At 36.5% G+C, this 26,118-nt stretch overlaps 1 protein-coding gene and 1 long non-coding RNA gene across 3 annotated transcripts; one reads left to right on the forward strand and one right to left on the reverse strand.

Moving 5' to 3' along the window:
• Positions 1-6,410: 6,410 nt before the first annotated feature.
• Positions 6,411-13,202, reverse strand: LOC140863045 (uncharacterized). 2 transcript variants are annotated; one of them, XM_073266151.1, is made up of 5 exons: positions 12,019-13,202; positions 9,423-9,500; positions 7,026-8,125; positions 6,901-6,935; positions 6,411-6,711 (listed from the first exon to the last, which is right to left on the reverse strand). In XM_073266151.1, exons 1-3 carry the CDS (start codon positions 13,024-13,026, stop codon positions 7,043-7,045), a joined length of 2,169 nt encoding a protein of 722 aa, XP_073122252.1. In that variant the 5' UTR covers positions 13,027-13,202; the 3' UTR covers positions 6,411-6,711; positions 6,901-6,935; positions 7,026-7,042. The 2 variants fall into 2 exon arrangements, with proteins under 2 accessions (XP_073122252.1, XP_073122253.1); XM_073266152.1 differs by having other exon boundaries at positions 6,901-6,943.
• Positions 13,203-16,717: 3,515 nt separating this feature from the next.
• On the forward strand, positions 16,718-17,574 carry LOC140867758 (uncharacterized). Its single transcript, XR_012145256.1, has 3 exons — positions 16,718-16,794; positions 16,872-16,897; positions 17,443-17,574. It is a non-coding gene; the product is annotated as an uncharacterized lncRNA (long non-coding RNA).
• Positions 17,575-26,118: the final 8,544 nt, after the last annotated feature.

Here is a 26,118-nt window from a genome sequence, read left to right on the forward strand (position 1 = left end):
AGGTTGTATCATCAAATCTCTAGTGTTATAGAAATACACATGGATCCTAAAAATGAAGCAGATACTCATGTTGAGCATATATTGTCTTACTTATCTTATGGCCACAAATTTGTTCCGAAATCCAGAACTTAGAGATTATTTATGTCAATTTGATCTCATGGTAAGTGTTTATTGATTAACACATGTAGAATGTTAGCTAAGTGGTTATAAAATGTAACTTATTAATTAAATTTTTTTACATGTATTTAGATTTAAAATTATATATTTTATATATATTGGAGTGAATGACGTGGTTTCTTGTCTGAATCAAGAATTCCAAGTAATTGGGGTTCACTTGGTCTATCCTGATATGCGGGCATACTCTGAGGTAAGTTTCACAATTAAATTTTTTAAATTGTATAATTATTTTTAAATTTTTTAATCCTAGGATTTCTTATTAGCCCGTTTACTTTGGGCCAGACAATGCACATAGACCAATGAAACAACAACATTTTTTTTTGGTTGTTGGTGCATCCAAGTTGAATGTCGAAGTGTAATTCAACAGTATCTCATTACGCAAAATGCTATGTTGATAGCTATGGTTATGGAGTTTTTGTTGTGATGCAAATATAATTTTTTATTGTTTTTCTGTTACTTATTTTAAAAAATGCAATGGAGAGTTAATTGTTTTGGAGTTGAAAGGATATATTTGCAATAATGTTTACTGTTTTTTGTTGTTACCTATTTTAAATCATGCAATGGAGAGTTTATTGTTTGAGAGGTGAAGGGATGTAGTTATTTGTTGCATGAGATTAAATTTAGAAAGTATGTATATGCTACATTAAATATTAGTCCATCTAATTGATAATTGGGGGGAGGACGGGGATGCTTTCCTCATCTCCATCCCCATCCCCATCTTAAACATGTCCCCATCCCCGCCTCATTATCTGTTACTTTTAATCGTCCCCGTACTCGCGCGGACTTAATTTACATCCTGTTCACATACGGCCATACTGAAATATTTATTTATTAGTTTTATTTTTATATATATTGTTATTCAATTTAATTGTAAAATACATTAAAAAAAATTTGTGTAAAAGATTTTGAATGTAAAATTAAATTTTAAATGGTCAAATAATCAGAACATATATTGGGTGTGGAGTGTTTGTGCACAATTTAATTTCACACTCCACCGGTTCGTGTCATCTCCTCAATAACAAAGAGCTGCCCGTATGTAGCAACAATTGCTGCCATCTGAAATACTTCAGAGGAAGTATGATATGAAATTCGTATATTGGAATGGAACACATACCACACATGGAATGGATAATGGTATTTTGATATTGACGAGATGTTCTATCATCTGTATCATTGGTTGTATAATGACATATCTAGTAATATATAAATACACAGGGGTCCTAAAACTGAAACAAGTTCTCATGTTGAACATATATTGTATTACTGTATTTTATGTGGCTTGAGAGCCAAAAGTTTGTTCTGAAATCCTGAACTTGAATATTATCTATTTCAATTTGATCTCACGGTAAGTGTTTATTTATTAACGCCTGATAAATATTAGTTAAGTGTTTAGAAAATATAACTTATTAATTAATATTTTTTACATGTATTTAGATTTAAAATTATAAATTTTATTCATTTAGGAGTGAATGTCGTGGTTTCTTGTCTGAATCAAGAATTCCAAGTAATTGGGGTTCACTTGTTCTATCCTGAAATGCGGGCATACTCTGAGGTAAGTTTCACAATTGAATATTTTTTTAATTGTATCATTATTTTTTTAAATTTTTAATCGAAGGATTTCTTATTGGGACGTTTACTTTGGGGCAGACAATGCACAAGGAACAATATACAATAACATTCTGTTTTGGTGGTTGGTGTTACCAAGTGTAATGTCAATGGTGCACTCCGGCATTATCTCATTACGCAAAATAGCTATGGTTATGGAGATTTTGTGGTGATGCCTATATACTTGTTTACTGATTTTATGTTACCTATTCTTTTTCAGTGGGGAGAATTTATAAAATTTAGCGCTTGAATGCTTACTCTCTTTAAGGTAAAAAATAATGTATAAGTTGTTCTTTAGGTGGTCAACGTGGGATTTTGAAAAGATGCCAATGGGGGTTCAATTACACGCTTTCACGTATGTCGTTCGTTTTCAATCTGGATCAAATATAGTGACTAGTGATTAAATGATGTCATTAGGTGGCTCAAAAGGCTCAAACGGTTCAAAAATCGCCTAAATCATTCATAAGTCACATTTTGCCCGTATTTCACCTCGAAGGGTGTACGAACAAGTTCTAGACAAAATCTCAAAATACAATCAACTCGTATAATTTAATCATTTTGCTCAAAATATCTCAATGCAAGAAACAATCTATCACCAAAGAATAGTGAATGTCTTCAAAAAAATTTAAGAACATGTATCATATCCATTCTTTTTGTCATGCAAGCTCAAAGGGCATCTAATGAAGAAGTTTAATCAATAAAAACAAGCCCAAGTAAGTTCAAATAATGCTTCAATCACATCCATGTTTGTAAGCCTCTAGCTCGGAATCAAGTGAAAATCACAGAATATGTAAGAAATTATTTGTCCAACTAGTTCCACCAAATTAAACAACTAGTCTCCAACTTGTTAAGACAGGCAGATGATCATGGACGTTGTGCATTGAAATTTGGGAAAATCTTGAAAACTAGCATATTTTTCTCATCATTAGCCATACTTCCAATTCCTTCACGACTTTGACGCGACGCAAACAAAGAAAGAGAAGATAGAAACTGACGAACACTATGCAAACAAGGAAAACGCAAAACTAGACAAAATGCAATGACAACTAAGACTGCCAAAAATAAAAAAATAAGAACAAAACAAAACATAAGAAATAAAACCCCCAAACTTTAAAATGTGCATTGTACTCAATGTACTGAAAACAATAAAAGCAAAGGTACGCACGTACCTCGGGCAACGACCGTTAGAAGTCATTGCCATCCTCATCCTCAGTCACGTACTCTTCAGGTGGAGGCATATCTTGTGGAGCATACTGTGGTGGCCATGGAGGTTGCGGTGGAACTGCAACACTTGGCTTCAACACCTAGAACTAGCAAATAACTAAAATCTTAATGAAATTATGATCAGACATGTAAATTAAAATATAAATTAATGACCGACCATTTGGGTATTAAATAAATAAATACTAGCAAGCGTATTAGGTCAAGTTATAGTAAGTGGACCAAGAGTCCAAGTATCGATCTCACAGGGGCTGTAGTCAATTCTCAAGATTTGATTATTTAGCTTAATCTGAACAAAATTAATACAAAATATTTTGAATTGAATAAAATAAGAATTTAAAATAAGAACTATTTAAGAAATAAGAATTAAAATAGCTGAAGATAAATTTAATTAAACCGAGACAACCAAGACACACGAAGGTATCGAACTAATTTATGCATCCACCTGGTATAGAGTGAAAATCATGTTAATTCCAATCACGGTAAATTTTCCTATTTTATTCAACATTTTATTTCTAGACTTGCTAAACCTATTCAAGTTGGACGGATTAATTATTTTTAATTAATTATAATCAAACTCAAACGCATTCAGTATTTATGAAAATTCAGTTTTCACCTAAAACCGCATACTGAAACCGAATACTATTTCTAGGCGGTTTAACCTTATGTTGATTGATATTTTTGAAGCTATCTTTAATCAATCCTCTGTCTTTCCATGATTAATCAACACAAATGTAAACAGGTGATCAGACTATTCACACGAACTATTAAACAGCATCAATCAATAATTAAGAATATTCAAAATAAATAAAACATGAAACCAAGTCTCAAACATAAATTAAGTTCGACTCAATCTCGTGGTCTTGGTTGAATAAAAACTATTCAATAATTAAAAACAATATTCAAATAGAAATTAAGAAAGAAAAGAGAAAAAAAACTCCAAGCCTCTAGCCGCCTCTCCTCCGTCTTGTTCTGGAACTGGAACTCCGAACTTGTGCCCCCTTCAAAGTAGGGGTGGAATACGGTCGGGACCCGTCTCGTAAACCCCCTACCCAACTCTCGTCCCAAAAAGAATCGGAAAACTTTTTTTTCTCCCAATCCCATACCCAAAACATTTCGGGACCCGACTATTCGGGATCCCGTCGGGTAGGGAGAGAAAATCCCGAATTATAAAAAAATGTGATTATTTTATTAAATATACTATTTAAAAACTTATATTTATAAATAAAAATAAATATTTAACTTAAAACATATAATATTAAAATATTTTAGATAATGTTTTAAGGTATTGTTAAGAGAAAAAATGTATCGGATACATTATTAATAAAATGTTCGGATTATTAAATTATTAATTTATTTTTTAAAAAAATATACAAAAATAAAATGTCATTTCGTGATTTTACAATTTTATCGTTCCAACAATAAAAATTATGTGAATTAAGTTCACAATTAAGTGTTATATGAGTTGAAACTTGAAACCTAATAATATTTAGCTTATTATATTAATAAAATATATTATTATATTATTTCGGGACGGGTCGGAAATCCCGTCGGGATAAGGTTTTATTCTCGATCCCTCTCCCGATATTAATCGGGATGGAAAAAATCTCGAAAGTTTGGGTCGGGAAAATTTTGGGTTGGGATTTTTTCGGGACGGGAATGGGATGGACTTGTACATGGTGGGCATGAAGTTGGCATATAGTGTTGGGCACCATAAAAGAACTCTATATATATATATATATAGAGAGAGCGCGCGCGCTATAAATTGCCTCTCAAGTGTATAGACATGGTTGAAGGGGAGTAGGTGGGGGTACCCGGCATCCGGGTGGTAAAAAATGTTGCGACAATCGCATTTTAAGAACAGAAACTTTTGGAAACCAACAATTAAGTAGTTGATATTCCAAAAGATGAAATTAAATTTTTTTCTAAAATGTAAAGAAAAAATGCTAGTTATTTTTTCAGCAAGCATGATAAAGTATAAACATTAAAATATAGAGGTGGTGATTGTTAATAACTATGCTTTTGCATGCTGAAGTTGCAAGTAGCCACAATTTGCCATCGAGCCTCTCTGATTGTTATCATTTGAGCTTCATTTGGTAGCTAAATCGTCCCATAATCCAATAGTAATTATCTCGTACCTGTAGAAATGTCAGTTACTAAAATTGCGCAGTAGGAAATATGCGAACTAAATTAGTAAAATAATAAGTTTTTTTTTTTGGCGTGTATTTAGGCTTTGTTGTTCATGACCAACTGTTTATTCATGAGGACAATCTCTCTTAGATATCCAGTTGTTCCATTTAGGGGTCGCGCGAAAGTAATGAGAATCTGCAGACGTTTTCACATAATGAATGAAGAATTATATTGTAAATATTTGAAAACAACGGTAAAGAATAAGGTTTAATTACTTTGATTCTCGTTTTGTTTAAGCTTGGGATTGATTTCATTAAATTTCTTGAATTTGATATCCAATATCGGCACAGTTAGTTTCATATATAGCTTGACTTTCTGTTACTACAGTCCCTGCTTGGATCATAAGTTTAAACCTTGGTTTGATATTATAATATAATTAACAAAGTTGGGGTTGACTGCCTTGACCAATATTGGGTTACAAATGAAGTAGGCTGTATTGGTTTGCAACAAGGATTTGAATAGTGCATTAATCATAGTTCCCTGCAAATAAATAGAGCAGCTAGCAAGTTGATAGTCAACGGCAAGGTTATTAGAAATATGAATATGATGTTAAATTTAGTACAGTGACAACGTTTGGTGTTGCCGATCCATTTGGTTTCAAATGGTTTCAAAATCAGAAATATTACTAAAAAAAATTGCAATTAAAGTCAGATTATTGAACAAAATCTGCCTCCTAAAACAAAACCGTGGCCCCTGATGATCATATTTTGCACTTTGAGCAAAATAATCACCTGATATTTGAGTTACATTTTTCAGTTTTTCCCCCTATTTTGCAATTTGAATGAGATAAGTTCACATCAAGGTAAATATTTTTTTAAACACTAATTTATAAATAGAGTTTAACCAAAGAAATGATAGAGCTAACTATGCAAAGGCAAATTTAGAAACTCAGTCAAATGTAAAAACCTGATATCATCTTATTAAGAACTAAATTCGCCAAACACATGCAATAAGGAAAAAGAACACTTCTTTACCACTCTTGTTAATATTTCAGCTTCTTAAAAACAAGAAAAAAAAAATAACTTACCAGAAAGAATATGAAGAACTGCAAAGAGTTAAAAACAAAGGAAGGAAAGATCTGCTAAATTTGAACTATACTTTCTTGTCCAAGAAAACAGAACTCTGAAAAATAAAGCGAAAAAGCAACAGACTTGAAAATAAATCTTCTGCCTCTTTACTACCTTTCAATAGATTTGGCGAGCTGATAAGAGAACAAAGAACAAGATTTCTAATTATCAGTATACGTGTAAGTTTCCAACAAAATAGAAATATAGAGTGAGGTTAACATGACATAACAACTGAACCGAATAAAAAGTAAAACTGAGCTAGGAAAACACAAAAAATATGATCAAATATAAGCCAGAAGTGAACAATGTGTTAAAAACAGCATAAGACAACTGCTGCTAGAGTAGAACAGTATCAAGCAGTTTTTTGTAAACGTCTTTCGTTCGCGAGTAATCACCATCATTGGAAATATCTGGTTTGATCAGCACTCGAGTGTTCTTCATCGAGATCCCTCTGGACAGAGCAACATAAAGTTGGTCGTGTGAGAAAACAGGCACGTGTAAAATATAGCCCCAATTAACAATCAAATAATAATAACAATAGTAAAGTAAAAGCTTGCGGAAACGTTCTCTTTCCCCAATTCTGTGTGGGGAAGAGCTACAAGGATCGAATAATATGGAGTAGAGAGCACAGAAAACGTACACGACATAACTCATCAGCATGCATCGCACTAATCCCTGCAAAACTAGGATCCCAGTCAACTTTCGGATTAATTTGGCATAAATTCAAAAGAAGAACAAAACCAAACATTTATCACCATCTCTTACCTGCCATGGACCAACTGCTAACGACCTCGAGATGTGCCTCTCACACCACCGTAATGTCTTCCACCTCTATTATGCCCTCTTCTTCCCCCACCTCGGGATCGATTAAAATTCTGGGGATTCCCAGAATTCATAGGAGACGGCTGCAAACTATTACTAACTTGTGATCCATCACACTGAAAGACTTGCTCTACCACATTCTGGGGCAGAGGATTCTGTGAACCCATTCCTGTGGATGACTGATTGAACACATTCTGATTTGGAAAACCAAGCCAGGATGTAAATGCTGGAACCCCGCCGAAGTTTGGTTGATTAACTGAAGAACTAAAGTTAAAAGGCAATTCTGGAATGGTACTGTTTTGTATTTGATGTAACTGAAAAGGTGGTTGATTCTGTTGCATCCACTGCATAAAATTTGTTGCCGCTGGTACACCAGAAAGGTCTCCAACATTTAACGGTTGTTGACAAAGAAACCCATTACCCCAATTTCCATTAGGAGCACAAAAACCAGGCATGGGTGTGTGAACGGGTAATGGATGGTAGATGGCTTGATTAGGAGGAAAGGCCAGTCCAAGACCATGCGAGCTTCCATTATTTAAGGATTCAGTAATTTGTAGATTATCACTAAAATTTGGAGTTTTTGCTGAAGGATTTTGATTGCTCTTCCAATTACGCGGTTGATTCTTGAACAGTCTCTCATCCTTCCATTTTGTTCCAGGCTTTGATTCACTTGTTCCTCTCTTCTTCATTTTAAGCATCTTCTTGTACTCGGCCTCTTTTTCATCATCTGAGAATTCCAACTCGTCTGACAGCTCCTCATCATTTTCACCAGATGCGTCGTACCCTTTCTGGTAAAGACTCTTGTCATGGAGCACATGATTTGCAAATTCAGAAACAAACGAGATTGAAGTCCCTTGCTGGATGTTGGGTGGAATTTCCCTCTCGGAATTGAATCTGACAACATAGTAAGGATTCTTCACAGGCCCAAAAATTTCATCTATTATCCCAAGCGGTGATCTGCTTTCAGTAATCCAAAGAATCGAGCCCTCATCGAGAGGATCGTGTTTCTCAATCCCTTCCACGATAACCTGAGCCCCTATGATCTGTGGAAAAGAAAAGTAACTGATAATATATTTGAGCTCTCGGATTTCTCATTAAAACTCCACAGTTCTAAAACGCCAGGCTGTTGCTCACCGCCTCGATTTTTAGGCGGTTGACGCTTCTGGGTACTATTTCATTAATCGGCCGTCTAGACCGCATAATTGCCGCTTAGGCGGCTCAAAATTCGCATAGTGGCCTCCTAGATTAATATAGAATATATATTTTTATTTTTTTAATTTTAAACTTTAAAAAAGATTATTTGACTTTTTGATCAATTTGTATCAAATGAAAATGAGAAATATGCGATGAATTTTGAGTTTGAATTCGATAAAGATGAATTTTCGGAAAAATATTAAGATGAACAAGAAGAATCATATATTTAGGCCAATGTTGTAAATGGCGGGAGGCGGTGGCGGTCAATGACCGACTACCGCCTCGACCGCCTAGGCGGTTGAATTTTTTTAGCATGTTTTTATAGGTAATCATAATAGTCATGCAATGTAATCACAAATAGTCATAAATTTTTAGGTAAGATGTGTAATTAAATAATCTTTATGCATAAAGAAGCTTCATAAATATAATATCATCTAGACAAAGTGCAAATAAATATATAAATACATGCTAACAAGATAATTAATAAAGACTTATATCATATTAATTCTAACGAGGTAATATAATTACTTTTACCACAAAACTAAGTTTAAAATTTAAAGTGTCAATCCACGGCGGGCGGCGGTAGCGGAAGACGGCTGGCGGTTTGAGGCGTGTGGGCCTATTGGTTGATGGTGAGAACACTTGGAACCAAAAGTGAAAACAAAAGAAAGTGGGTTGTGTTTTATTATTTATTTATTAGAGTTTTCTAAATTGGTTGACTTTGACTCGAATTTAAAAATTGTTGACCGCCATTGGCTACCTCGCTCGCCACCACCATCTAGCCTCGCCCGCCGGACAGCTTAGGGGACGCCTGAAGAGGCCGCTTGATACCAAGGCGGGGCGGTCGTGGGCCGCCTACCGCCTAGGCGGCCGCTCGACCGCCATTTAGAACACTGATTTAGGCTAAAAAGAAAAAATCATCTAGGACGAATTAGATAATTAGGGGGAAAAAACCATCCAAGCGATTAGATATTTAGGCTAAAAAGAAAAAACCGCCTAGACCCCGCCTAGGTGGCCGCCCAATCGTCTAGGCATTGACGGTGGGTGACTGCCCGCTTAGAACATTGTAATACTTTGAAATTCAAACCAAGCAGAATGGGTGATATGCATTCTTAATGTTGAGCAGATTTCTAGAATTGACTTTACCGACAGAATGATTCCAACATGAAGGGTCTGATGATGTGGTTGAAAGGTCACGCTGATCGAAGGAACGGGCGGTAGAATCTGCAAGAACAAATGAAAAGAATGTAAGTTTATTGGTCAAGAGTACAAGCAATTAAAAAACTAATCGTAAGAGTAGCATGTGTACATAAACATGAAAAACAAGGTTTAAATGTAATACAATTTCTTTAATCTGAATCCTTCATGTCAAAAGAATTGTAAAGAATGAAACATAACCCGATTTGTTTACAAACATCAATCATTTGACAGATTCAGGCATTCCAAAAATTAATCAAAAGTCAAATTCTTTGACGCCATATAAAGACTCGTCCAGAAGATGAAACCAGGAGATTTCCTCCCACAAAAAAATCCACGGATTGTGAGTAGAAAATCTAAGATTATGGCATGTCCAAGAGATCCTTGGGTAATCACCAAAAGAATTGAATTACTTAAATTTCTACAGGGTGCTGTTTATAAGTTCCTGAATACTGACTTTTCCCCTGTATCGCGAAGACTGCATAGCACTCAACTAAAACGTCATACCTAGTCATTCGGGGTTCCTAGATCATAGGCGTTAATTCTTAGAGGTGTACAATAGAGCCTAGAGGTAAAGGAGTAAGAAGAGGCACACATTTCTGCCAAATGGGATAATAAACTAGAATCTAAATGATTTAAAAAATTATAACAAATAACAGAACGAACACTTTACAAACTCTCAAGTTATTAAGAGACGATAAAACAGATGCTCCATAATCTGCATTTCACCTTGAATTACAATCCCTTCATTAAATGCAGACAAAAAAAGACATCTTGAGCCTACAGAGCACAGAGAAGCTCATGCATCACAACCAAAACATGTGCTTAATAAAGGACTGACGACTCGACTTGCTTCTTGGAGTAAGGGTTGAGCTTCTACATGCCCTTGGTCTAGGTAAACATTGTATGGAATTTTATAATATCCTATTTTGCTTCTATAAGCGTTTTAACTTAAAGTTATTAAAAATCGAAAAAAAAGGTAAATAGGTGCGATGCACAGCCACCTACCACAAATGAACTGAAGCAGGTTGTGATATATAGAACTTTTTTTAGATCACAGACTTACATTTCTTACTGAATCCTATCATACATGATTAATGTAAAATTTCCCACTCTATGAAATTTCATCATCTTTATCATCAATTCCAAAGATTTTGAACCTAGTCACTGACAAAATCCAGTAAACCACACCCTAACTGTTCAACCCAACAAAGCCTTAACTCTAACATATCCAGAGTCACAAACAAAATCTTGTTTTGGCACATTCCTCGTGACTATTAATAATTTTCTAATTCAGATTACACACATTTAGTGCATCCAACTACTTGTTCAAGTCAAAACACTTGGGTCATCAATTTTCTAACTGCGTCAAGCAACTCCATTGAGCATACATCAATAAGCCATCCCCAAAAATTAATCATGAAATTTACCATCCATTAAAGTTTAACTCAACTACACGCCAATTTTAATTTTTACTTCATTCGCGACAACTGCAAGATGTTTCTCACGAATAATTTGGTTCAAAGTGATTTCACATGCCTTGTAACAATCGCAGAGAGTTTAATTTTTCACCTGATACCAACATCTGGGCACAAAACGTTTACACACACTTGTCCCCTTAACCCAAAAGACAGAGTCGAATTTATCAACATTCAACAACATATCCTATCTAGCAGCCAACAAACTTGGAAAAGTAGAAGTCACAAAGGAATTGTGATGGTTATGACTTATGATAGCATTCGCGGTAGCAGTAACAGGTAGTGTACACGATCACATGACAATTATTCTAATAATATTTGTTGACATCTTATAGACTGGAAAACCTTGTCTTCTGTTTTTTAAAGTTCAGAAAAAAAAATTAATTTCATCTTTTGGAATATCATCTACTTAATTGTTGGTTTCCAAAAGTTTATGTTCTTAAAATGCGACTTCCAAATATTCTTATACCAAAGGGCAATTGCCACAACATTTTTTACCACCTGGATGCCGGGAAAAAATTCCTACCCCCACCTACTCCCCTTCAACCATCTATACACCTGAGAGGCAATTTATAGTTCTCCAATTGCAGTATATCAGCAAGGAACATGGTTTGGTTCAGTGAAGGTTTGCGCCTGACTCACAAATAGGCACAAGACACTAATCACCAGCCTGGATCTAAGTATGGACACTAATATATGGAGGCTAGCATAAATTAGACACTTGATTACCAAAAGAATATGAATATCATGTAATTATAAATTGCCTAACTCACGCAAAGGCAAAGTGCAAAGGATATAGGACAATTGTATTCAGGTAATGAAGAAGTTAAAAATTTAAATAAGTTTCATTTAAAAAGGTACCAGAATCACAGGATAAAACATAAGATTGATGGAGAGAGAGAGAAAAAAATTATAAACATATGGAAGATGGTGTGGCAAGAGTGATAAACAAAAAAAATCTATCGTGATATGACTTTCACGGTTTAATGATCTATCTACAACACTCCACTTGCAAGTTGCAAGACAAACTAAAGAAGAAAGAAGAAAAAAATGACCATCACTTTAACCTTAAGCTCATTCTTAGATGTGACTGGCCCTGCAGCTCCAATTCCACCATCTTCATAGATTTCATCATCACTCCAACCAACCATTTCATCTGCACCAGTTACCAAAATTTCACCTTCTTCTACATCAACCTCTCTCCCTTCCCTATTACTGGCTGTCTTTCCACCAGCCATATCTCCACAGTTATCATAATGCTCGTACTCGTCATCACTACTAGAAGATGACGAGGATGAAGAAGATGCTGAAGTTTCATCCTTGGACTCCGAATCATCACATGTGTTACCACCTTTATCATTCACAGCTTCATCGTTCTTCACCCCGCTTCCACTACCATCCGTTGCATCACTTGTACCACCTTTGATCCTTTCACCACTATTCAACACATCACTATTATCAACATCATCCACCTCTCCAATTTTACCATTTACTTTCTCAAGAATATCATTCCGCGGCTCATCTAAGTTTACTTTTCTCAGCTGATCATCGATAGAACACCCCAAATCGACCGTACTTTCACACAGCTCACCTCTACTCGAAACCCCTTGCTCAACGATTTTGATGTAGAGCAACTCAGTATCCATTATTTCACTCCTAGTAACACCTCCAGTCTCGCACTTATCTTGCCCCGACACCCCTCCACTCAATTCAACTCCAAATAAATCTTTCTCGCAAATCTTATCACGTCCAATTTCCAAACCCTCCACGGCAGCCCTATATTCACTTATATCTGACGCAGAACCAACTGGATGTTCTCCAGAATCAGCCATTTTGTGGACGTTGTCAAGCTCAGGTTGTCCCTCAACAAACCAGTTGTTAATTGAGTCAAAATCAAGAAACGAATCAGAAAAGGACGTAGGAATGTCCTCGAGCTCAGGAAAACAGAGATCAAGTGGGTCCTTTGGTGAAGGTGATTTGTTGATATCTGACGACAAAGATTGAATATTGAAGTATTTGGTCTGCTCTGCTACTTGTGCCTCTTCAGCTGTGGGATTGTTGAAGCAACCAACCATGTTCGGCTGGTCTAAAGATTAGGGTTTTAGAGCAGGTTTTCATGTATAATCCGATACACAAATCTCAAGAAGAAACTTCTTTTGAACCCTGAACTCCTGGACTAGGACTCGGAACGGCGAAAAGAGAATTGTAGTGGGTATTTGGGTTGGGCTTCAATTTTTTCGTTTAGGAACCCTAAAATTGAAAGAGGCACGCTTAAACACACACATATATATATATATATATATATATAGAAAATGCTACATGTGCATATTGATTTACACATTGGGTTACACACTACACATGAAATTACAAAATTATTCATCTACTTGATTTGAAAAAAATCTTTCCAAAAGACATTAAAGATATTTATGTAATTTTAAGTGCAACGTGTAACCCAACGTGTAGCCCTTCGTGTAAACGTAGCATCACCCTATATATATATATATATAAAGTTGAAAAATATATTATTATTATTATGTTGAATATTGAATATTGAATGTTGAATATTGAGTTGTAAAATGTGAAAAATTAGTGTGTGATAATGTAGATGATGATGTATTAATTTTTGAACTAATCTCAAATGTGGATCTATAAATAGGTCTTCATTTGTGATGAAAAATACAATTGACTTGAGAGAAAAATATTATAAAGTGTAGAGTTTGATATATTTAGAGTTTTGGAGTTTTTACTTTTTACCGTAAATTTTTACTTTTTCACAACACGTTATCAGCACGAAGCTCTAAAAGTCCTCCATATTTTTCCAAGCTCCAAAACACAAGAAAAAGGTAACAAAAGTAAGAATATTTATTTTATTGTTTATTTATTTGTTGTGTATATATTTAATATATAATATCATGTTATTATCAGATATGATAAAAAAAATTAGTTTTTTTTTAAAAAAACTTGTTATAAATCCTGGGAGGATGTTAAGACGACATCTTACACTCCCAGTAAGGGATACGACAAGTATAAAAACCTCTAAGGTTTTTAAACAATAACGTGATATGATATATATTTATTATGTATATATACTAACTGTATTAATATATAATTTCATGTTATTATATAAAAGGCTGTCTATGACACTGACCTTATAATAACGTGATATGATATATATTTATTATGTATACTAACTGTATTAATATATAATTTCATGTTATTATATAAAATGTTGTCTATGACACTGACTTTATAATAACGTGATATGATATATATTTATTATGTATATATACTAATTATATCAATATATAATTTCATGTTATTATATAAGAGGTTGTCTAGGACACTGACCTTATAATAACTTGATATGATATATATTTTATTGCGTATATTTAATTATGATTATCATTATATGCATCACATGATTATCACGAATTTTTATTCAACACATAATCATTTTTTTTCTTACCTCCAACGGTCACAAACGGTCATAAACGGCTAGTTTTTGCCCTATAAATATGTTCACTCAAACTCATTTTCAATCACACCAAAATTCACTCTTTCTCTCAAAATAATTTCTCCTCGATTTTTCAAAGATGGAGATGATGGCATTTCGAAGGCTATTTTTCATAACAATTATGATCATCATGCTCACGAGTCTTTTACTCACCAGCGATTTTCCACCACATACTTTTTTTCTATTTGTACACGCACTTGTAATGTTCGTTCTTTCATTATTTTGTATTGTCATATTAATGAAAATTAACTTATAAAATGCATTGTTATTTTTCTAGTACCACCATGTCAAATTTGACAAAGCTTATATTCGTTGCTCTCGATATCACTAGAAAAGAGCAAAGAAATGTTAATGAGAAATCATCAATCCCGACTCAATGTATCTACGGCATTTCCAGAAGCAAATGTCGTAAGTAAAAATGAAAACCGAAATCAAAGGCATAAACTAGATTTTGGTCGAGGTCGAGGATGTGGTCATGAACGTGGACATAGAAATGATCGTGGTCGTGGTTATGGCCGTGAATATGAAAATAATCGAGATAGTTACTTCAATAACTAAACTCAAAAGAACGTCACGAACCACCCAAAAAGGCAGCATGAAATATGAGTGAAATAAAAATCACTCAAAAAGATATGAGCGTGCTTGTTATAAATGTGGCACTCCAAGACATTGGTCACGTACCCCTGAGCACTTATGTAAGCTCTTTAAAGTATCGATAAAGGGAAAAAAAAGACCAATTTTGTTGAAAACAGTAACCATTTAAGTGGTTCAACTTATTTCAATGCTGTCGATTTTTTCAAATGATTTCGAGAACATTGATTAATATATTGGTGGGACTGAAATGTAACATGCTATATTTTTTATGCATTCTTATGAAACATGCTATATTTTGCATATATATATTATCCTTGATTTTCTTTATTGCATTTTTTTGAAGTATGAAAAATGCTATGAGCAAAGATAAACCCATGTAATTTTGCATACCCGATAATGGTACAACGCACACCATTCTCCAAGATAAAAGATATTTCTTGGAATTAAAACCAACAAAACAATGGTGAATATAATATCAGGTCATGTAGACTTGATTGAAGGTTGTGGAAAAGCAAATTTTTTGTTACCTAATGGTACAAAATTTTTGATAAATGATGATTTTTATTCACCAGGATCAAAAAGAACTTTGTTGAGTTTTAATGACATATATTCTCATGGGTATGATACTGAGACGATAACTGATGAAAATCAGAAATATATGTGTCTTACCACATATAAATTAGGAAAGAAATATGTGATTGAAAAATTATCAATGCTTCCTACTGGATTGCATTATACACATATAAGGCCAATCGAATCAAATATGGTGGTTAATAGTTCTTTAATATTAACCAATTGGCATGATCGATTGGGACATCCTGGTTCAATAATGATGCGAAGAATTATTGAAAATACACATGGTCATCCATTGAAAGACCAGAAGATCTTTCAGAATAATAAGTTTCAATGTAAAGCATGTTCTCTTGAAAAAATTATTATGTAATGTCCCGATTTTATTATATTTGAGTTTAATTGAGATAATAAGGATTTTCAGTATTTGAGGGCCGTTTGATAATTCGCAGGGGGTCATTTTGCAAACTTTGAAGAATTGAGGGACCAAAATGCAAAATATGGATTTTATATATTATCTTAAGGCAAGTTGCCTTTCCCATCACTCCATACCTCTCCTTCCCTTCTCCATTCGTACGTACTGAGTCGAAGCCATGGGAGACGACATTTCGAGCTTCTCTTCCGTCCGATTCGCACGATCCGACCGTTAGATTTTCATTCCGAGTTGAGATTCACGATCACCGCAATGAGGGCTTCGTTTTGACATAAGTTTTTCTACGATCCTCGAACTTTGATTTTTGTTGGGTTATCAGAATTTGATAATCTTGGAGTATGTTGTTCTTGAGCTAGCATAGATCGTGTATTCGAAGTCGGTTTGGAAAAAGATCGAAGTTTGGATTTTATTTGATTTTTGAGGCATTATTTCGAAAATGGGGTTGTTGGATTTTGATGGATTTGATTGATTTTGGATTGTTTGATTGGTTTAGAAGATGTTGTGGATAGTTTGGGATTGTTTGTTGTTGTTGGAGATTTTTGGCTTGACCGTTTATAGCCGTTATGCCGTCGAAATCGAGTTTGGATTATCGTTTGTTGTTCGGTTCATTTCCAGGTTTGATTGACTTGTTGGATTGATATCGAATCCGTATATTCTTTATTTTCAGATTTGGATTGGAGTTTCGGGTTTGGTTTGAACTTGGAAGTTGAATCGAATCGAGAGTTGGAGACGGTATATTGATTGAATTTCTTTGTTTCGATTTGTTGTGATTCGATTGATTATTTATTTGAGTTCGTTGTTATTTTCAGATTTGAATCCTCGACGGACTTGAAAGGTAAAAGACGACATTGATTCGAATGGGGTAGAATACTCGAGTTCGATTTATTCTCGAGCTCCGAAAATCACATACTGCATGTTAATTACTTGTGTTGAACTTGATTTATTATGTTGATTATATTTGCATTCATATTGAGCCGAATATTCGATTTGTTTTGAATTTAGATGATTTAGGGAGCTATATTGAAGTGGTCTTGGATTTCGAGTTTTTCCAAGTACTAGAATACTTCTTATAGTTGCTCTGAAGTCTAGGGGTTTGAGTCATGCGACATCCGCCCCGAATGGGTGTGTAGGTGGGTTGTTGTAGTGACTTGGCCCCAGGATCTCAACCGAATACCGATTGATATTTCGATTATCTGATTTGATAGTCCCGAGCTTTTGAAGCCATGCATACATTCACTCTCTTTTGAGTTATTGATGATTGTTACATTTCGATATGAGATGTTTAACTGATATTGTATGTCTGTCCCTTTTACTTAAAAATTGTATTTCTAACCGGTTTATCTAGCTGTTGTTTTTGTTTGTATGTGTACTTGGCAACAGGAGGATCAGGAGCTGGATCGAGTCGTTTAGGTTAGCTCGGGGTGAGAATTGATAGAAGTGAGACACCGTGTTTTGTAGGGTCGTGTCGTTGAACTTGTATTGTTTTGATTAGTCAAACGAACCCTATCGTCGAACTTAGTTTGTATTTTGACTTGTACTGTATTGTATTATGCATGTGGAATTCGTAGTGCATGTATTTGTTATGAAGTTTTGAATGGAATGGATTTGTTTAGCCTCTTTCGGTTCTGTGGATTTTTGGGCAGCATCCTTGGATTTTTGGGTGCGCTCGATCGCATGAGTTTAGTGCGATCGAGCGCAGCCCTCTTGTCCCAGGCAGAACTTTGGAAATTGGCGTGCGATCGATCGCATGAGTTCGTGCGATCGATCGTAGCACTGTTCATAAAAAAAAAATTCCTTTTCTTTTGGTTTTCATTTATGATGCTTATTGATTGATTAGTCCCTGAATAGATGATTAGAAAACGGGGTGTAAATAAATCAATCACATACGAGAATTCAATTCATGCGGACTCGATCTACTCCGCTCACTCTAGTTCAAATCCAAGAATCTTATTGATTGATTAGTCCCTGAATAGATGATTAGAAAACGGGGTGTCACATTAAGTGGTATCAAATCGATAAGATTCTTGGATTTGAACTAGAGTGAGCGGAGTAGATCGAGTCCGCATGAATTGAATTCTCGTATGTGATTGATTTATTTAAATGATTATTTAAATACATGCGAGCATGCTTTATTGATTTTTGAATTAATTGAATTACATGAGTTGTGATTTAATTTATAAAGCATGAATTATGTGCTATTATCTGTTTCCGAATATCATTGAGATTCATGGGTTCTCAGAGCAGAGTTTTGGACACCGAGGTTTTGAGGTTGAGATTGAGTTTGAGTTGAGATATTGTGTCCTAACCTTTGTTATCAGATGGCACCTTGACGATCTTTGAGAAGGAATCCACCACCTTTGACTCCTCCTTCTACTGAGAATCCGCCGCCAGTTATAACTCCTCCGAATGATCAGGATAGTACCGGAGTGGATCAGTTTGATGCAACTGCGACCCCGATGGAGACTCTATTGAAGAGATTTTGATCTTTCCGACCGCCTACCTTGACTGGCACCGAGAATTCCGTTGACTATGAGAGTTGGCTAGAGGATATTGATCAGCTTTTTGATTCTCTCGACTATACCGATGACCGCAAGCTCAGGTTAGTCATTCACCAACTTCAGGGTGTTGCCAAGAATTGGTGGACCACGACCAAGAGGGCCAATTAGAATCGAGGCACCGTTATTACTTGGAGTTTCTTCAAGGCCGAGTTCTACAAGCGGTTCTTTCTGGTATCGTATCGAAAGGAAAAGGATGCCGAATTTGCGAATCTGAAGCAAGGGAATCTGAGTATCGAGGAGTACGTGAGTAAGTTTGACAGTCTCTTGAGGTTTGCACCTCACATTGCAGATCACGAGGAAGCCAAGGCCGACTACTTTATCAATGGCTTGAATCCTGAGATCTTTACCTTGGTCAATACCGGGAGACCCAACAACTTTGCAGATGCTATGGATCAGGCAAAGGGAGCCGAAGCCGGAATTTTGATGCAACGAGGTAATCAGGTAGCTCCTCAGTAGCAACAGAGATCTTTTTTGAATCAGCCTGTTCAGTTTCAGCCTCAACAGTCTCAGTATCAGTACCAAGCTTCTCAGCAGTCGAATCAGCCTCAGAGGTTTGAGGGAGGCAACGGTGGCAGAAACAGGCGAGATCAGTATCGGCCGAAGGGGAAGAATTTCAAGAAGTCTGGGAACAGTTCATCGAGTTCCAGTGGCTCTAGACAGTTCAGTTCTGGACAGAATTCTGGGTTTTCAGGAGCATCGTGTAGCAAGTGTGGAGGACGTCACCCAAGTGATCAGTGTCGAGGCGTGTTTGGTATTTGCAATATCTGCCAGCAGCCGGGTCACTTTGCTAGAGTCTGTCCTCAGCGAGGATCCGATAGAGCTCAGAGCGACAGTTCTTCTCGATCGCCAGCTCATCCCGAGAGATCAGTTTCTGCAGTCCATTCTTTTCAGCCCCAACAGCAATCTCGTCAGGGAGGAAACCAGAATCAGAACCAACATCCTCGACAGCAGGCGAGGGTGTTTGTAGTGGCCCATATCCAGAATTAACGATAATGAGTAATTATCGTGTGATCATGTTAGATTTAGTAAAATGTGATTAAGAAGACTTCTAAATGGATTAACGGAGCCCGAAAATAGACCCAAAATGATCAGAAATGGTCCGGAGGGTCAGACAGATCGGAAGCTCCGAAGTTAGGATCGGATGCTCCGAAGGTGATCGGAAGCTCCGATGAACGATCGAAAGTTCCGATCAAATTACGTCATCCATGACGTGTGGTTGATCGGAAGCTCCGATCACCCCTATCCAAAGTCAACCAGTGAGATTTTGACACGTGGCAGATGAGGATGTTCGGAAGCTCCGATGGCAGGATCGGACGTTCCGATCGAGGATCGGAGGTTCCGATCGATGCCTATAAATATAAGGTCCAAGGAATTCATTTCTTGCCAATTCCGAATTCTCTCCTTCGCCCTCGTGGTCCTATTTTAGGGCTTTGGGTACTCTTATTTTAGAGTTGGAGTAGGATATTTGTTTTAGTATAGTCAGACAGTGTCTGACATAGTAGCGGAGCAGTGCTCGTGTTGTAGAGCCGTGTTCGAGGCTGTGGATTCGCAGCAGGGGAGTGCCCTATGTGGGGACCTCGGGTTGCTAATCTCGTTTTAGGGCAACTAATGATTAATTAAACAATTAATCAAACAATTAAAGAATAATACATCAAGAGCAGAATTTTTTTTTTAAAATCCCGTGCCTCGCTCGATCGGGCAAAATCAGCCGATCGAGCGAGCAAGAAAATCATGCTCTTGGGTCTGCATCACTTTTGGCCTCGCTCGATCGGGCAAAATCAGCCGATCGAGCGAGCAGGAAAAATTAAGTTTTCTGCCCAACAAACACAGGCCTCGCTCGATCGGTAACTTTCACCCGATCGAGCGAGCTACCTATTGCTCGAAATCTACTGCTGATTTTTGCTGTCTAAACTTTGCACATTCAATCTTAAGCATTCAAAACCAATCCAAGTCATGGTATATCAATTCTAAAACATGCATATCAACATGTATAAAACTATAAGCATCAATTCATGCATTTAATATATCAATTGAATAGCGTATAAAATACAAATCAACAAGCTATTCAATATGTCATAAACAAACTTCAAATCTAAAGTTCTTTATTAAGTTTGATGCTAATAATCTTCTCTCGTGTGCTATCACGTCATTTCCGACAAGCTCTTGCCCCACCTGATGTCATGCACACATACAAAACAAGACAACAGCCGGATAAACTCCGGTGAGAATATAATTCTCAGTATAATCGACATATAAAGCGTTAAATAAATCATATCAACTCAAAAAGTAGAGTAAATAACGCATATATCGATTCAAGATATAAAATCAAAATCTCTCAATCTATTCTTCGAATTTCTATAACGCGCTATCTCAAGAATTGATTCTTATCACTTCGTTGCCATCAAGATTCGTATCCGATCTTGACATGGATATCCATCTATTGAAGTTGTCTCAGACTTAAAAATAAGGTCGCCTCAGACCTTGGCAATAGAATCAATTCGTATATCATAGCATATCATAATCAAATAAAGATCCACTACCTGTGATGGATCAACAAGAACAATAACAAGTTCTCAATCAAAAATAAAACATAATCAGTATATGATTTGGCGGACTACTCAAGATTCATCAATCTTGAGTATCATAGTCCTGAATCTCGATGTCGTCTTATACCTGTCATTCTCGAGTTTGCGATGCTCCACACCTGGATACATCTTCAAGAACATCAATCATATCCTCTCAAGCTCAACATCTAATCTTCAATGAAAAGTATATTAAAATCTGCTCAAGACTCAATTCAAGCTTCAAGGTATAACAACTTCCACCTTGATCAATCCTTTCTCGTTTCAAAAGCTGACTTCTTGAGTCGTCTCACTTCATTAACAATCTGAAATCAAGGTTATCATAAGCTCGAAAGACCAATTATAAAATCATTTCATTTTCAGCTATATCACAAATTAACCATCATTCAATTTCATCCAATTTCTCAAGATCAAAATGGCTTCAATCTTTGAACAAATTTGCATTAAATCGAATTCCGAATTCTCGAGTTTGTTAGCCTCTTATCAAAGCTGGAAATGAATTATAACAATCTATCAATATCAGCTATAGAGTTATAACATCTTCAGTTTAATCATACGACCCAAAACGGCTTCAAATCACAAGTCGACGGCATAACGACTAAAACTCGGTAACCGAAACGATATCGAATCAATTCTAACAAGCATATCCATGCTACAACAGTTCATACCAGCTTAAACACACCATATACCAACCAAACTCAGAAGGTATAACATCCAACAAAATCTGGAATCATAATAAGTGCATACAACATCAAATCATCGATTCGTTTTCGATACCGAATCCAAAACATAAATTTTAAACGTAACTTCTAAGTTCTGTTCCATCATCAATTCGAAACCTTGCTAAATTATAAGAACACTTACATCAAATCGAAGTCCTTGTCGCAAGGATTCCAGAACTCTTTTCAGAATTAAAATCGGACAAGCGGATCAAAAGTTACGAGGCTTTGAACAAATCGAAAACAAAGAAAACGAGAAGGGTTCTCGTGTAAGAGTGGGTGCCCAGTGAGCCAACTGTGTGGCTATGGGCTTTGTTGACTCTTTGTATAAACAATCTTTTGTTTAATATTATTTACACTTTTATGGCAATGACTTTATATTACTTCATATTGTTATATTGTGATATACTATTGTTGTTTTGATAAAGACCTTGAATATACTATAGTGTATGTAAGATGTGGTAGAACATGGAGATGTCTATCATGAAATACATCTTATAGTCACTGTATATTCTAAAACCGTTCCTAGTCGATTGAGCCGTCCGATAATAAGGATAAGGATCGCTCGAGTTTGAGACTAGCATTTGCGATGCGGAGTACCACGTTTCATTGGTAGGGAACATGGAGATGTTCGAAGCATGCAAATGGATATTCATAGGATGAATAGTCGAACTACCCTATCCGGACTTTCCAAGTGGTTATCACTTATCGAGTGGATAAAGTCCGCGGTTTTGGTTGTACACCATTAGTCCTTACGACTTGAAACATCATGGAGACTCTATATGCTAGTACTGTGCTTTGACTCGTTTACCGACTCTGAGGGGGTCATCAGGTGTCGAGATTGGGTACAGTTACGACACATATAGGAGTCAATGCATTGTTGTCAAGGATTCACCACATACTTGCGAGTGTGGATATCCTATGCGATCTGAGGAGATATTAGTGTGACAAATCTCTGGCCAGAGTACTTGATGTGATTTAAGAAATGGTTTCTTAGTAGCACATGCGATGTCACTAATTTGATCTTCAAGATGCATTGCATAGTTATCGAATCTTGAGCGACTCTCGATATACCAATGGTTGTTGATTCGATCGGGATATATGGATGAAGGGACCGTACTGTACGCTAACCAAAATCTACTGGTTCTTGTAGGCACTATCAGTGATACCTAGGGAATCATGGGGCGATGTTGCTAGGCGCTTTACCATGATTCGTTGGGCAAGTCGGAAAGTGTTGTTCCGAGTCACAAGGAGTTGTGAGCCCACGGCTAGCTGTATCCCTGAACCATTGAGGGTCACACAGTGTAATGGAGTTTTAATCCCCGTTGAGATAGTTAAATTTAAAGAGTTAAATTTAATGAACTAAGGAGTTGGACTTCTTAAATAAGAGTAAGGGAGTAGGATTTCCTAAAATGACATAGGGATGGACATTTTTGGAAACCACTGAATTCGGATTCAGGAAAATTTATTTTGACTTTAAAACGTGCAGAAATGGTTTCTGTGCACATTGGTGAAATCGTTTCATCAATCGGAGTCACGATGAATTTTATATTAATTTCTGAACGAGCGGGCTTTGCTTGTCGGGCCCCAGCTTATGACTAATGGGCCCTAAGGTGTTAGTGGCCTGCATTATAAATAAGTTATTTCAGTACAGAAATTAAACACAACAGGTCATTATTTTGAGAGCAATTTTTCGAAAACCCTAGCCTCTCAAAAACGTTTTTGGCCGCCCCCTCCCTACTCTGTCAGAGAAAATTCCGGTCTGTGATTTTGAATCGCAGTAAGGAATAACGAATCAAATTCGTGTATTCTCTTCGCAGAAAACTTCTGATAGATTTTCTAGTGCAATCTATCAGAGGGATTAAACCTCTGTTCGTGGACCTGATTGAAGGCGTTCATCGGTTCCAGGGAGAGACAACAAGAGCAGAATTGTTCTGTTGGTGTCCATTAATCTCGTTGCGAGATTTGAGGTAAAATTTATTTAATTGTTATTTAAATTTTACACACACGTAATTCAATCGATGAACGGTTGATACCCATACCATGGAAACGTTCCATGAAAAATTTTTTAAACTTCCGCTGCACCGGGTATCAATCGTAATTGGTCTGGGAACTCGCCAGTTTTCCAACAGTGGTATCAGAGCCAGGTTGCTCAGATCAATCGATTGAATTAATCAATTGTACAAAAATTTTTGAGTCTCGGTTTATGAAACAAAATAAATATTTTTAATAAAAAATTTTTTTTCGGGGCAAAACCCGGGCAGCGATTGGATCGCTGCCCGGTGGGGCAGCAATTGTTGCTGCCCCGGGCGGCGCACGGCGCCGCCCAAAGGGGGCGCACAGCGCCGCCCAAGGCGGCGACCGTCGCCGCCCAGGGCAGCGCTGTGCGCTGCCCAGCGCAGCGCTGGGCGCTGCGCAGGGCAGCGCTCGGCGCTGCCCAGGGGCGGCGCTCGGCGCCGCCCAGCGCAGCGCTGGGCGCTGCGCAGGGCGGCGCTCGGCGCCGCCCAGGGCAGCGCACGGCGCCGCCCAGGGGCGGCGCCAGGCGCTGCCCTAAGGGGGCAGCCGGGCTGCCCCGGCCCGCGCCCCGGGTGCGGGCCAACCCGGGAGTGTCCCGGGTGGCCCGCGGGAAAAATTAATTTTTAATTTTTTATTAATTTTAATATTTAAAATTTTATTTTTGGTCCGGTCAAAAATTGTTTTTGATTGGTTCACGAGATTTCGGATCGAATTGTTCGAGTCCGTAAATTTTAAAATTGATTTTGGATAAATTTGAATTTTTGGAAAATTTTAATATTTTATCCGTAAATTGAATTTTGAAATCAATTATTTTGGTACAATTGATGATAAGATATGATCTTATGATATATTAGATAAAATATGATTTTATTTGTAAAATTGGATTTTATAGATAAAATATGATTTTATTTGATATGGAGATAAAATATGATTTTATATGTGAAATGTGATTTTATATATAAAATATGATTTTATCTTGTTTAAATTTGAATTGCCACAGCATGTTATCCAATAAATTAATTTTGAATTAAATGTTATTGGATAAGGATGATCGATTGCCATGACCAATTTTGTAGGTGTATGTTAGGAATTTACATTTTGTCTTTATTGTTGTTGGTTTTATTAATGGGCCTGGTTTATGGCCCGATATGAATGTCATACGTAATAAAAGTGGGCTTGGTTTATAGCCCGTTCCCACCCCCTAAAAATGTATCCCCTACTTGTCATTGTTATTTAATTGTAAATACATTAGATTTAGTGGGAGATCAAGATTTGAAGATGGTGGGCCCAGCAGACAATGAAGACTGAAGAAATGTAAATTGGAAGCATATGTAATAGGATTGCATTTGCATACTGCATATTACCTAGGATTGGACTAAGACCCGTGATTGGCAACCACGGGTCAATTAGAAATGGAATCGATCATCCTATATAATATGTGATATTATGATTGTATGCATGTTTAGACATAAATTGCGTGAATCCGGCAATGCATGCAATAAATTAAAATGATGAGACAAATATTTTTATAAATAAAATCCCTCATTTTAAATATGATTTAAAATTTATATCAAGATAAATAAAGGAAATTTAAATATTGTTTAAATGTTCCTACCTTCCATCAACGGTCAATGTATGTGATGCTACCCGCGGATACGGTCCGGCTCATATTATTGGGGGGGCCCGTCCGTCGGAAAGCTGTACATTGGATCGACAAATGTTGTAAGTTGGGTGGAACTCCCATGGGATCGGCTCATATTATTGGGGGATCCACATGGCGACCGTCCATCACAACTTAATATTGATGGGTCATCTTGACATGTCACTTTAAACGGCGTCATATTATTGGGCCCTTATTGGACATGAGGTAAATACATGGGGGTTGCTTTGGAAGCAATTGGGCTCTACCTTTTGAGAATTATGGTTGGCTGATATTATTCGGGACCATAAGTTTGTCAATTGGACTCCATGTTCTCACTAAGGAAAAAGTTTCCCGTTTTCACTAGAGGGTGGTGAAATCGTTAGAATAGTGGGAGTGAGATTCATAAAATTAAATTCGCCTATTTTATGTCTTAGTAAATTGTTAAACAATCATTGATATATGTCTGTTTTTCCTTTTCAGTATTTCATACAATGAATTCGCGAAATCCTTTATTCTCGATCCTCGAACAAAACAAGCTG

This window comes from Henckelia pumila, chromosome 4, assembly GCF_033568475.1.
Source record: "Henckelia pumila isolate YLH828 chromosome 4, ASM3356847v2, whole genome shotgun sequence".
NCBI lineage: Eukaryota > Viridiplantae > Streptophyta > Magnoliopsida > Lamiales > Gesneriaceae > Henckelia > Henckelia pumila.

Coding starts and splice junctions, on each gene's coding strand:
- LOC140863045 (XM_073266151.1), bottom strand. CDS start 13,026: ATGGTTGGTTGCTTCAACAATCCCACAGCTGAAGAGGCACAAGTAGCA. Junction 9,501..12,018: donor CATCTAAGAATGAGCTTAAG/GTTAAAGTGATG, acceptor TTGTTCTTGCAG/ATTCTACCGCCCGTTCCTTC. Junction 8,126..9,422: donor ATGTTGGAATCATTCTGTCG/GTAAAGTCAATT, acceptor TCTTTTCCACAG/ATCATAGGGGCTCAGGTTAT.